Raw genomic sequence first — 14,176 nt, forward strand, 5'->3', positions numbered from 1 at the left:
AAACACACGCTGGGTGTCCTCACCCTCGAGCTCCGAGCACCTCCAGCGCAGGGGACGTCCCCAAAGCACGGGGACAGAGCTCAGGACCGCGCACCCTCCCCAGGTCCCAAACGGGCACCGTTGGGACCAAACCCCACCAGCCTGGGGACGAGAACCCCCGAGAAAAGCGGCTTTTTGCTGGAAAACGCTTGATGTGTTCCACGGCTGCCCACGCTTCAGCTGCTGCCTGCAGAACAAACCAGGGGCTTACGGAGCACGTTTCCCTGCGTTTCACTGGAAACGTTCTGGGGGCAGGTGGTACCTTACGGTGCTTGTGGGAATAACCGCCCCAGGGCAGGCAGTACCTTATGGTGCTTGTGGGAATAACCGCCCCAGGGCAGGCAGCACCTTACGGTGCTTGTGGGAATAACCACCCCAGGGCAGGCAGTACCTTACGGTGCTTGTGGGAATAACCACCCCAGGGCAGGCAGTACCTTACGGTGCTTGTGGGAATAACCGCCCCAGGGCAGGCAGTACCTTACGGTGCTTGTGGGAATAACCGCCCCAGGGCAGGCAGCACCTTACGGTGCTTGTGGGAATAACCACCCCAGGGCAGGCAGTACCTTAGGGTGCTTGTGGGAATAACCACCCCAGGGCAGGCAGTACCTTACGGTGCTTGTGGGAATAACCGCCCCAGGGCAGGCAGTACCTTACGGTGCTTGTGGGAATAACCACCCCAGGGCAGGCAGTACCTTAGGGTGCTTGTGGGAATAACCACCCCAGGGCAGGCAGTACCTTACGGTGCTTGTGGGAATAACCGCCCCAGGGCAGGCAGTACCTTACGGTGCTTGTGGGAATAACCACCCCAGGGCAGGCAGTACCTTACGGTGCTTGTGGGAATAACCGCCCCAGGGCAGGCAGTACCTTACGGTGCTTGTGGGAATAACCACCCCAGGGCAGGCAGTACCTTAGGGTGCTTGTGGGAATAACCACCCCAGGGCAGGCAGTACCTTACGGTGCTTGTGGGAATAACCACCCCAGGGCAGGCAGTACCTTACGGTGCTTGTGGGAATAACCGCCCCAGGACAGGCAGTACCTTACGGTGCTTGTGGGAATAACCACCCCAGGGCAGGCAGTACCTTACGGTGCTTGTGGGAATAACCACCCCAGGACAGGCAGTACCTTACGGTGCTTGTGGGAATAACCACCCCAGGGCAGGCAGTACCTTACGGTGCTTGTGGGAATAACCGCCCCAGGGCAGGCAGTACCTTATGGTGCTTGTGGGAATAACCACCCCAGGGCAGGCAGTACCTTACGGTGCTTGTGGGAATAACCACCCCAGGGCAGGCAGTACCTTACGGTGCTTGTGGGAATAACCGCCCCAGGGCAGGCAGTACCTTACGGTGCTTGTGGGAATAACCACCCCAGGGCAGGCAGTACCTTACGGTGCTTGTGGGAATAACCACCCCAGGGCAGGCAGTACCTTACGGTGCTTGTGGGAATAACCGCCCCAAAGCCGCTGTCCCCTCTGCACCGGTCGGGACGCGGGGTGGGAGCAATGGCCTGGGCTTTGGTTTGTTCACCAAACAGCCGCACGAAGCCACCGACCCCAGGTCACACGGGACACACACGGAGCTGCTGGAGAGGGGCCGGAGCAGCCCCAGGAATGACCCGAGGCTGGAACAGCTCTGCTGGGGACAGGTGAGAGAGCCGGGGGGTTCAGCTGGAGAAGAGAAGCTCTGGGGAGACCTGAGTGCGGCCTTTCAGTGCTTAAAAGGGGTGATAAGAAAGATGGGGACAGACTTTAGAGCAGGGCCTGTAGTGACAGGACAAGGGGTGACAGTTTAAACTAAAGGAGGGAGATTCAGGCCGGACATTCTTCCACGTCTAAAACGCTCCCCAAAGGCAAACGCAGGTGTCAGTGCCGGTGACCACAGCCCAGCGACCGCTGCTCACACAACCCAACAACTCCGGCGCTTGCCGTGAGGTCTGATGGCAACGCACGAGCTCGGCTGGCTGCCATGGACCAGCCCACAGATCACCAGCCCACACAGAGGAAAACGGGACCGTTTCGGCTCGGTGTCTGCACATTCCTCGGTAAACTGCATAACGTGGCAGCCAGGAAACGGCTTCCTCCGCAGGCACGAGCAGGAACTGCCTCTAGAAACGCGGGCATCTCTACCAACTCTTTAGCGGGAAGAAACAGGATCACATAACCCAGAGTTCTGTTATCAAGCTGTTCCGGCGGCTGCTGCAGGCGTGTGCGGCACAGCGTGATCAGCGCCGGTGCTAATTGGGGAAGCCCTCAGAGCAACACGGGCCGTGCCCTCCAACCAGAACAGGCGCTTCTGTGCATCCGGAGCCACACGGTGTCCTCTGTGCTCCAGGATAATGCACAACATTTCAGACACACAACCGTGGTTTATTTCTTATCCCTGTTCTCCTAAGTATGGGTTGTTGGCAGTGAACATCGTGTAGAAGTTTAACTCCTGGTATTTTCCTTCGCTGCCCTATTTCAGAAGAGTTTATGGTGATGCCCTGTTCTAACCTTAGCAGAATCTTCTAATCTATCTTCAGTGCACGATGGTCCCCACTACAGTCACTTCTCACTTTGAACACCAGTCTGGTCAAACAAAATTCTGCCCGGGAGCCGCAAGCACCCACCAGTGAGTTTGTTGTATGAAAAAGCAAGACAAGCTGGTCATCGGCTCATGGACAAGGATCCTCAATAACCCTGCCCAGTTCGTGTCCCTCTTTTCCCTTCAAGGTTACTTAATTTTCCCATTTTTTAATACATCAAACGTGGGTTGGGTTTTGCTGGAGGAGAGCTGTTCCTGCAGAGAAGGCCAACAAGTTCCCTCTCTCTCAGGACGACTCTGGTGACGAGGGGCGCAGCAGGGACACGGCAGAACTTGCAGAACGATCCCACTTCCACAGCCGTTTCCATTGCCATGGGAACGGCGGTGCGGGCAGAACACACCGGAACCAGGAGCGTTTGTGTGCGCCCAGCGCAGACGCACGGCCCCGCTTCACGTGCTTCACCTGCAGGCGCCGTACGGACAGACGGCACCAGCCCCGGGGCTCGGGAACAGCCCGGGTGAGCAGCCCAGGTGAGCAGCCCTGGAGTGCAGCCCAGGTGAGCAGCCCAGGTGAGCAGCCCGGGTGAGCAGCCCAGGTGAGCAGCCCTGGAGTGCAGCCCAGGAGTGCAGCCCAGGTGAGCAGCCCAGGTGAGCAGCCCAGGTGAGCAGCCCGGGTGAGCAGCCCGGGTGAGCAGCCCAGGTGAGCAGCCCAGGTGAGCAGCCCAGGAGTGCAGCCCAGGAGTGCAGCCCAGGTGAGCAGCCCGGGTGAGCAGCCCGGGTGAGCAGCCCAGATGAGCAGCCCAGGTGAGCAGCCCAGGTGAGCAGCCCAGGTGAGCAGCCCAGGTGAGCAGCCCTGGAGTGCAGCCCAGGTGAGCAGCCCGGGTGAGCAGCCCGGGTGAGCAGCCCTGGAGTGCAGCCCAGGAGTGCAGCCCAGGTGAGCAGCCCAGGTGAGCAGCCCAGATGAGCAGCCCAGGTGTGCAGCCCCGGAGTGCAGCCCAGGTGAGCAGCCCAGGTGAGCAGCCCAGGAGTGCAGCCCGGGTGAGCAGCCCAGGTGAGCAGCCCAGGTGAGCAGCCCAGGTGAGCAGCCCAGGAGTGCAGCCTAGTAGTGCAGCCCAGGTGAGCAGCCCAGGTGAGCAGCCCAGGTGAGCAGCCCAGGTGAGCAGCCCAGGAGTGCAGCCCAGGTGAGCAGCCCAGGTGAGCAGCCCAGGTGAGCAGCCCAGGAGTGCAGCCCAGGAGTGCAGCCCGGGTGAGCAGCCCAGATGAGCAGCCCAGATGAGCAGCCCAGGTGTGCAGCCCGGGTGTGCAGCCCAGGTGAGCAGCCCAGATGAGCAGCCCAGGTGTGCAGCCCAGGAGTGCAGCCCAGGAGTGCAGCCCCGGAGTGCAGCCCAGGTGTGCAGCCCCGGTGAGCAGCCCCGGTGAGCAGCCCAGGTGAGCAGCCCCGGTGAGCAGCCCGGGTGAGCAGCCCGGGTGAGCAGCACAGGTGAGCAGCCCAGGAGTGCAGCTCAGGTGAGCAGCCCGGGTGAGCAGCACAGGTGAGCAGCCCGGGTGTGTAGCCCAGGTGAGCAGCCCAGGTGAGCAGCCCAGGAGTGCAGTCCGGGTGAGCAGCCCAGGAATGCAGCCCGGGTGAGCAGCCCAGGTGAGCAGCCCAGGTGAGCAGCCCAGGTGAGCAGCCCAGGTGAGCAGCCCAGGAGTGCAGCCCAGGTGAGCAGCCCAGGTGCACGCAGCCAGCACCAGCGAGTGCTGAACGCACCTTCACCGAGCGCTCCACAACAAACCACCTGCACAGGGGCCTACAAAACACAGCAAAACGGCGATAAAAGCAGCTGGAGCTGAGGCGTTTGCACGTGCAGGTTCAGGATGACTGAAAACAGCGCAGGGCTCAGGGAGTCACGGCAGTATCGTCTTACATCACCGAATCCAACCTCACTCTGTTCTCACCAGACCCCGCCGGCGGCAGCCGAGTCGCTGCTCCGAGGCCACAGAGAAGGCGCCCGTGTCACCTCGGAGCGGCACAGAGCGACCCCAGCCAGGAGAGCGCCCGCTGCACTCCCACCGCCAAAACCTGTGGCATCGGCAGCTTATGGACGGGGCACCGCACGGAGATGGGGCACGAACAGCACCGCTGCGTCCCCAGCCCCACAGGAACAGCACCGCTGCGTCCCCAGCCCCACACGAACAGCGCCGCTGCGTCCCCAGCCCCACAGGAACAGCGCCGCTGCGTCCCCAGCCCCACAGGAACAGCGCCGCTGCGTCCCCAGCCCCACACGAACAGCGCCGCTGCGTCCCCAGCCCCACACGAACAGCACCGCTGCGTCCTCAGCCCCACAGGAACAGCACCGCTGCGTCCCCAGCCCCACACGAACAGCACCGCTGCGTCCCCAGCCCCACACGAACAGCGCCGCTGCGTCCCCAGCCCCACACGAACAGCGCCGCTGCGTCCCCAGCCCCACAGGAACAGCGCCGCTGCGTCCCCAGCCCCACAGGAACAGCACCGCTGTGTCCCCAGCCCCCCAGGAACAGTGTCACTGTGTCCCCAGCCCCACACCGACACTGCTCTGTGACCATCGCCGCTGTGTCCCCAGCCCCATATCCACACTGCTCTGTGACCATCGCCGCTGTGTCCCCAGCCCCATATCCACACCGCTCTGTGACCATCGCCGCTGTGTCCCCAGCCCCATATCCACACCGCTCTGTGACCATCGCCGCTGTGTCCCCAGCCCCATATCCACACCGCTCTGTGACCATCGCCGCTGTGTCCCCAGCCCCATAGCCACACCGCTCTGTGACCATCGCCGCTGTGTCCCCAGCCCCATATCCACACCGCTCTGTGACCACTGCCGCTGTGTCCCCAGCCCCATAGCCACACCGCTCTGTGACCATCGCCGCTGTGTCCCCAGCCCCATATCCACACTGCTCTGTGACCATCGCCGCTGTGTCCCCAGCCCCATAGCCACACTGCTCTGTGACCACTGCCGCTGTGTCCCCAGCCCCATATCCACACTGCTCTGTGACCATCGCCGCTGTGTCCCCAGCCCCATAGCCACACTGCTCTGTGACCACTGCCGCTGTGTCCCCAGCGCCGCACCTGTGTCCCGTGGTGCTCGGTGTGGGAGCCGCAGGCGATGGCACCGGCGCCGTCTCCAGCTCTGTCCCTGCTCCGCGCTGGTCTCGCCCGTGCGGGGCTGTGGCGCACGAGGTCTCTGTCCTCTCTACAATCAAAGCCCCGGTTTTGCTGCTGTCAGAGCACTTTATTTTTGTACGTATAAGGCAGCGGCTGTTGATGTTATCTGAATGCGCTTCCTGTTTTATATGTATATGAGCGAAAATAATGCCCCGTTAGGCTAAACTGCGGTCTCAACGAGCTCCAGTCAAAGCCTCTCAGCAAAATAAGACGAGCACAGCTCCTCTGTTCATTGTCTGCCCCGGTCTGCATCCACTTCACTGATTTCTATCAGAATTCTGCATTCTCACAATAAGATCCATCCTCCCCACCCCTGCGAACAAGCCGGAGCAGCTTCCCCCGCTGCCACCGGGTCTCTGGATGCCGGCACCCTGGTCACCGTGGCCAGCAGCCACACCATGCGGCACCCTGGAACCCGTGGCCAGCAGCCACACCATGCGGCACCCTGGAACCCGTGGCCAGCAGCCACACCATGCGGCACCCTGGAACCCGTGGCCAGCAGCCACACCATGCGGCACCCTGGAACCCGTGGCCAGCAGCCACACCATGCGGCACCCTGGAACCCGTGGCCAGCAGCCACACCATGCGGCACCCTGGAACCCGTGGCCAGCAGCTGCACCATGCGGCACCCTGGAACCCGTGGCCAGCAGCTGCACCATGCGGCACCCTGGAACCCGTGGCCAGCAGCCACACCATGCGGCACCCTGGAACCCGTGGCCAGCAGCTGCACCATGCCACCAGCCCGGTCACCCATGGCCAGCAGCCACATGATGCCACCAGCCCGGTCACCCATGGCCAGCAGCCACATGATGCCACCAGCCCGGTCACCCATGGCCAGCAGCCACGCCATGCCAGCACCCCGGTCACCTGTGGCCAGTGGCCATGCCAGCAGCCAGTTCTGGCTGAAATCTGTGCTCCTCTGGAGCTTTGGATTGTTTTAAACAAGGAGGAGGTTTCTGTGTGTTCCGTGCACACAGCGCAGGAAGCGGCTGTGTAGGAGTGCGGCATCCCAGGGGACACGGCACCGCTGGGCATGCCAGGGGACACCGCACCGCTGGGCATTCCAGGGGATGCTGCACCGCTGCGCATTTTAGGGGACGCCACACCGCTGGGCATCCCAGGGGACACGGCACCGCTGGGCATGCCAGGGGACACCGCACCGCTGGGCATTCCAGGGGATGCTGCACCGCTGCGCATTTTAGGGGACGCCACACCGCTGGGCATCCCAGGGGACACGGCACCGCTGGGCATCCCAGGGGACACGGCACCGCTGGGCATCCCAGGGGACATCGCATCACTCGGCATTCCAGGGGACACAGCACCTCTCGGCATTCCAGGGGACACCGCATCACTGGGCATGCCAGGGGACACCGCAGCACTCAGCATTCCAGGGGACACGGCACCACTGGGCATTCCAGGGGACACTGCATCACTCGGCATGCCAGGGGACGCCGCATCGCTCGGCATTCCAGGGGACACGGTACCGCTGGGCATGCCAGGGGACACCGCACCGCTGGGCATGCCAGGGGACGCCGCAGCGCTGGGCGCTGCAGGAACCTCTCACATCGGAACGTGGTGCCACCCTGGTTATGGCAAAGCAGAAAAGAGCAGCATGAGGCACAGAGGCCCCAGGAGCCGTCAGCGCCAGCACCGTGTCAGCTCGCCCCACGCCGGGAGCTCCCACGGGGCGCACGTTCACTCGCTGCCACGTGTCACATTGCGATGGCAGAGCCCAGAGCGATCGCAGCCTGCGGGCACCTTCTGCTCGCGTGAGCTCCTCACGGCGGCTCCTCGGACAGCCAGTGCAGGTCGGCGTCTGCGGAGAGCAGGATGATGGAGCCCCAGGCTTTGCCAGAGGAAACCACAATTTTCCAGATGCGTGATGTGGAAGAATGACCAGGAATGGAAGAAACGCGTCTGCCCTGCGGCCGGCAGGCACGGGTGGTTTTATACCCGGCTCTCCGAGTCCAGCCGCTCCGCACCCGGGGAACCTCAACCGGTGCAAGCGTGCGGTGCACCCGTGAAAACCACGGTCTGCAAAGAACAGTGAGGGACAGCGTGACCTAAGAGAGATGCTTAAAATACTAGAATTTCAAAATGTTTCATGCAAAGACGTTTCTAAACCGTTTACCATCACTGTACCTTATCTTAGCTCACTAAACCGTTTTGGATCATTTAGTCTTGGTGCAACATGACATTGCAGCCAGGAAACGGAGCCGGGAAGATGAGGCAGGTGACTTATTTACTGACAGCTACCACAGAAGAGAGAAGAAATGAGACCTGGAACTGGCAAAGCCCATTTGCTGTATATTGATGTGCTGGTACTGATTGATGATTGAGCTTCTCGAGCATCTCCTGCATCGCCCTCAGGCATCCTCCTGTATCCTCACGTGGAAGCTCCAGTTCCAGCTCCAGCAGCTACGGGGCCTCTTCTCCCTTCCCACCCAGCGGCTGCTTGCAAAGCAGGAACGGAACGATCTCTGTAACCCCTCCGGCTACGCGGTTAAGTTGAAATCCGTTTTAAATGCTTCAGTTCAAAACCAGACCAAAATCAAGAGCCAAGCTTTGTTTCCCACCCCAGCCCGAGCTGACACCCGGTCTGGCCGGGCGGTTTGCGCAGCTCGGTGCAGGGCGCTGGGACAGTGACAGTGACACTGCCAGCCGGCCAGACACGGCTCACAGAGACCCCCAAAGAAAGGGGCTATCAAGTACCAAACATGACTTGGGAGTTGGAAATGAACTTGGCCGGTTTAGGAACAGGAAACTACTGAAGCCTTGCAGACCCTTCCACATGCAGATTAAGAGGCGGTTGAACGGGACGGGAGGCAGAGCTGGCGGCACCCGCGGGGTGCCCAAGGCAGCACGGCCCCAGCTCCCCGCACAGCTCCGGCGGCGCTGCACTCAGACCGAACACACCAAACCGCAAAGGCAGCTCCCGGCTCCTCGCCAGGGCAGCAGCTGGAACTGGGGAACACCGAACACAACGCCAGGAACAACCACCTCCATAGCCACCACGCTCAGGAAAGGCCCCGGAGCTGCCACGCGTCAAATGGCAACGCAAAAAGGCAAAGACTCGGCAAATAAGATGGAGAGGAATGAGCAAACACTTCTTGAAGAGTTACTAGAAGATAAAATAAAAGCGAGGACAGACCACCCCGCGCATTCACAGAGCACGTGTGCCTTGACACGTACGCGCGCTTCTGCCCACCGACCTCAAAGAAGACGCGGTACAACCGGACAAGACGCAGCAAATGCCATGAGACGACCGAGACGGTCTGTGTGTCTGGTGCTGCGGTCCCGGAGCCCGGCACCGACCGTCCCGCGGCATCCCCGTGTCCGCGGGGCCGTGGAGGCGCCCGCGGGCTGCGCCGCTCGGACCGGCTCCCCAGCCATTGACCACAAAGCCGCCCACGTCGCGCAGTCCCCGCTCCAGCAGAGCCGCGTGGCGCTGCCGCGGCGAAACGCCCTTTGCTCTGAGCCGCGCAGGCGGCTCCACCTGCAAACCGTTACTTATGGGCACCTTCTGGAGAGCCTCAGCAGCTCCCGAGAAAATAGAAGAGAAAAATCAACCTAATGCTGCAGAGAACAGCGACACGGTACATGGTACAACGCAAACAAGCGTGTCTTACTGGCCGGTTCATTCTCCTGCTTCGGGACGGCCTCTGCTGCTGGGGATTTAAAAGAAAGCACTGGCTTGGCGTGTGGAGAAGTGAGGAGGGTTGGCTGCAAAGAGCCTGCACCTCAGCTCTGCCAGCAAACGGAACCGACCGGAGCCTCCGCGCCACGGGTCTGCTCGGGTCGCTCCAACCCCTCTGCTCCCCGGGCTCCTGACCCCGCTCCTCCTCCCTCACCCACTCACTGGCGCAGGACACAAAACTCTCCTGCAAAATGTATACGTGTATTTCTACATAAAGACCTCACCAACAAACATGTTTCCTAAGTTCCCTTGCAGGTTTTTACACAGCATCATAACATGGGAGGCGTGGGCAAAGTAGCAGAAAAAAGCCCCTTACTCACCGAATATTTTGAGAAGCTTTGTTAGAAGTTATTTTAGCCAGACTATCTCTAGAGAACAATGTACGCCACACCTCTGCGTTTTATTACAGCTTTGTTTTAATTAATTCAGCTCCCAGTACCTCAGCAGACGTCCAAGTGCTGAGGAGGAAAGAACGAGGCAGCGCCGGTGGGCTGAGCGGGGGCTGGAGCCAGGGGTGGGACCTTCGGCCCGTCCCTGACCCAGGACGCGAACGAACGCTGCGACGGGGGCGGAGGGGCTCTGACCCCCTGCTCCGGAGGCCACACACACGGCGCGGCCCCCACGGGCACGGCGCGGCCCCCACGGGCACGGCGCGGCCCCCACGGGCACGGCGCGGCCCCCACGGGCACGGCGCGGCCCCCACGAGCACGGCGCGGCCTCGCAGCCTCCAAACACAGCGAAACCCACTATTGCCTCTGCTGGGCGCCCCGCGCTCCCAAAAACACCGTGCTGCGGAAAACCCGCCTTCTGGATACCCTGGGAGCACCACGGGAGCGTCCGACTTCAGCTGCCACCCACACAGAGCAGTGGAGGAAAGAGCGGCACTTTAGCGTGTTACCTGAGCTCGTGAAGGATTTCACTCTCCTGTATTACCTGAGCTTGTAAATGATTTCACTCTCCTGTATTACCTGAGGTTGTAAATGATTTCACTCTCCTGTATTACCTGAGGTTGCGAAGGATTTCACTTTGCTGTATTACCTGAGCTTGTAAATGATTTCACTCTCCTGTATTACCTGAAGTTGTAAATGATTTCACTTTCTTGTATTATCTGAGGTTGTAAATGATTTCACTTTCCTGTATTACCTGAGGCTGTGAAGGATTTCACTGGCAGTGCTGGCAGGTGAACGTTGCCTGGTTTCCCATGGCCGCAGAGCAGTCAAGCCCATGGGACCCGCGGTTCACACACAGCTTTAACCCCCCGTTCTGAGCCCGTCCCGAGCCCGTCCCGAGCCCGTTCCGAGCCCGTGCCGAGCTGGCACAGCAGTCAAAGCACCAGGGCCAGGAGGAAAAAGCGCAGACTTCCTGGGAAAGCAGATGGATAGCGGAGAAAACCGGGAAGAAACTGATTCCCGGGCGGGCAGCACTGCCTGCTGGGCTGTGACTTGTGTCGAGGCCTTAATTACACTTAATTACAGGTGCCTGCTCCTCTTTGGTGCCTACAACAGTATATGTGTCAATCCACGAGCACCAATGGCAACAGCAGATTTTAGGATTTAACTGTCAATATAAAGCATCAGATGTGGCGGATGAGAAGCTCCCGGTCCCACACAGGCATGGACCGCGCCAGAAGCCATCGCTGCACAGAAGGGCAATTACCTTTTCTTTTCCACCTGCTTCTCTTCCCGTCCTTGTTGCCGCAGCCGTCGCTGCTGCTGCTGCTGTTGTCGGAGCTGGGCGAGTCGGAGCGCGCGTCGCTGCTCTCCTCCGAGCCGTCGCACAGCTCCTTCAGCCCGTCCGGAACGTCCTTCTGCGCACGGAAAGACAGACACCGTCACTCGCCCTGCAGGATCGCCCCCGGCTCCCAGCGCAGCGGGTTTCCGTCCACCACGGAGCGCTGGCAGAAGCGCTCGGCTGGCTCCTGCGGGCCCCCATCGAACACCAGCGCAGCCCCGCTGGCGCGAGCTCCGCACCGACCCGTCACCCTCCACCCAAATTGCTCTCAGCGCCGGCGCTCGTCCCCTTCACCAGAAATCCAGCCCCTTTTGGAACTCCCTGACACAAGAACAGTGGGGCCAGGTAACGCTGCTTGTCCTGCCAGCTCCTTCCAAACCGGAGCTGGCGGCTGTTTCTGCGGGGAACGTCCGGGCTGCAGAGGCTGCAGTTGTCTCCAGACCCCGCAGTCACCCCCAGACCTCCCGGTCTCCCAAAGACCCCACCATCACCTCCAGACCCGCTGGTCACCCCCAGACCCTGCAGTCACCCCCAGACCCCACCATCACCTCCAGACCCCACCATCACCTCCAGACCCCACCATCACCTCCAGGCCCTGAGGTCACCCCCAGACCCCGTGGTCACCTCCAGACCCCATGGTCACCCCCAGACCCCGTGGTCACCTCCAGACCCCACGGTCACACCCAGACCCTGTGGTCACCTCCAGACCCCACGGTCACCCCCAGACTCCCAGTCACCCCCAGACTCCCAGTCACCCCCAGACCCTGCAGTCACCTCCAGACCCCCCGGTAACCTCCAGACGCCCCGGTCACCTCCAGACCCGCTGTCTCCCCCGGACCCTGCTGTCACCCCCCGACCCCACCATCACCCACGGACCCCCCAGTCACCCATGGATCCCCCAGTCACCTCTGGACCCCGCGGTCTCCCCCAGACCCGCCATCACCCCCAGACCCCGCGGTCACCTCCAGAACCACCGTGGGTTCCACCGTGTCTGCACCTAAACCCAGACTGCCCTCTAGTGCTTACCCACATCTCAACCTCCATTGGAAATCAGCGCTAAATGGTGACAACAAACCATGTTCTGCTGATGAGCTGTTTGGCTGTGGCCGTTAATGCCACCGCTGTCCGGCCACCCAAACCCACTGCGGGCACCCAGCAGAGGCACCAGCTCGTCCCCATGGACATGGGACCCACACCCCTGCTGGCCCACGGACCCAAAATGACGCTGAGCCCTGAAATCCTCGTTAGTAATGTCACTGAAGCTGTAAATGTCCCCAGGGCAAACGGGGCAGCGGCGGGCAGAGCCGGACAGAGAACAGGTCTGTGTGCCAGAGACAGCCCGCCACACACAGCCCGCCACAGACAGCCCGCCACACACAGCCCGCCACACACAGCCCGCCACACACAGCCCGCCACACACAGCCCGCCACACACAGCCCGCCACACACAGCCCGCCACACACAGCCCGACACACACAGCCCGACACACACAGCCCGACACACACAGCCCGACACACACAGCCCGACACACACAGCCCGACACACACGACCCAGCGCACTGCCCGGCCCTGCTCTGCGCTCACAGCTCTGACTGCCACACCTCAGGCCAAAAAGCACTAAAGACAACGCAACTGTCACCAATTTAATTCATTCCCCATTTCTCCCACCAGCAAGGTGAGCTGATGGCTTCAGATATTCAATCATATTTTCATCCTGCACTTCAGAAATTAACTTCTTTGAACTGCACATTAAGAGCTACTTGTGAACCACGGTGGAGGAGAAGGTGTCACCCAAGGCAGGAAAAAAATCCTTCTATTTCACAGAATCACAGGGTGCCAGGGGTTGGAGGGCCCTGGAAAGCTCATCCAGTGCAATCCCCCCGGAGCAGGAACACCCAGCTGAGGTTCCACAGGAAGGGGTCCAGGCGGGTTTGAATGTCTGCAGAGAAGGAGACTCCACAACCTCCCTGGGCAGCCTGGGCCAGGCTCTGACACCCTCACCCCCAACAAGTTGCTTCTCCTCTTTCAGTGGAACCTCCTGTGTTCCAGTTTGCACCCATTGCCCCTTGTCCTGTCACTGGGTGTCACCCAGAAGAGCCTGGCTCCATCCTCCTGACACTGCCCCTTTCCATATTGATCCCCAGGAATGAGTCCCCCCTCAGTCTCCTCTTCTCCAGCTCCAGAGCCCCAGCTCCCTCAGCCTTTCCTCACACGGGAGATGCTCCACTCCCTTCAGCATCTTGGTGGCTGCGCTGGACTCTCTGCAGCAGTTCCCTGTCCTTCTGGAGCTGAGGGGCCACAACCGGACACAAGATTCCAGAGCAGCGCAGCCTGAGCTCTCCTGGACGAGCCCCCGCAGCTCTGAGGGAGCGCAGCCGCGTTCCTGGGCAGCTCGGCCTGCCCCTGGTCCTGCTCCGCGCCACCGCGGCCGCGCCACCGCCACAGCGACAAACGCGGCCAAGCCCTGCGGTCACAGCACGATCACCCGCTGGGAAACAGGAGCAGTAAAATCACATTAATAACAATTAACATGAAGTTCAGTTCAGTTGCTAGCTGCCCCCAGGCATCCTCCTGCAGAGCATCTCCTGGCCCCCAAAACACCTCATCTGGTACTTCACAGAACTCCCATACTCCATGGTTTTCATTCTCTAACCTGTTTTAAACATCCTTATCACCAAGTCTAGGAAGAAAAATAAATGAAAGGAAGATCCCCGTCTGGCCGGTCTGCCTGCGACACAGCTCGGTGACTCCATCACCCAGGGACCCGAGCCACCAAAACCACAGTGCAGCTCTGTCACCACCAAGTGTCCCCAGGACCGTTGTCTGGCAGCAGCTGATGCAGCCATCGCCAGGCTCCCCCGGTGTGACAACACACCGCTCAACGTGCTCTGCTTGTCATCGCTCCCTCCCAACGCCAGGGACCGGAAGGTGCGGGAGATTCGAGGGGTTTTCCTGACGTTCACGTGTGGATGGGTTTCTGTGAGATGGAGATTTGTTACCGAACCAGCCAG

General features: G+C 61.1%; 1 protein-coding gene across 1 annotated transcript in view; it reads right to left on the minus strand.

Annotated features, from left to right (window-relative positions):
* ASXL2 (ASXL transcriptional regulator 2) overlaps positions 1-14,176 on the minus strand; it is a 100,099-nt gene that overhangs the window by 41,376 nt on the left and 44,547 nt on the right. The window contains exon 4 of the mRNA XM_071807223.1: positions 11,093-11,243. Within this exon, the coding sequence (XP_071663324.1) occupies positions 11,093-11,243 (151 nt within the window). The remainder of the gene's footprint in view (positions 1-11,092; positions 11,244-14,176) is intronic.

Source organism: Patagioenas fasciata, chromosome 3 (genome assembly GCF_037038585.1).
Source record: "Patagioenas fasciata isolate bPatFas1 chromosome 3, bPatFas1.hap1, whole genome shotgun sequence".
Classification (NCBI taxonomy): Eukaryota; Metazoa; Chordata; class Aves; order Columbiformes; family Columbidae; genus Patagioenas; species Patagioenas fasciata.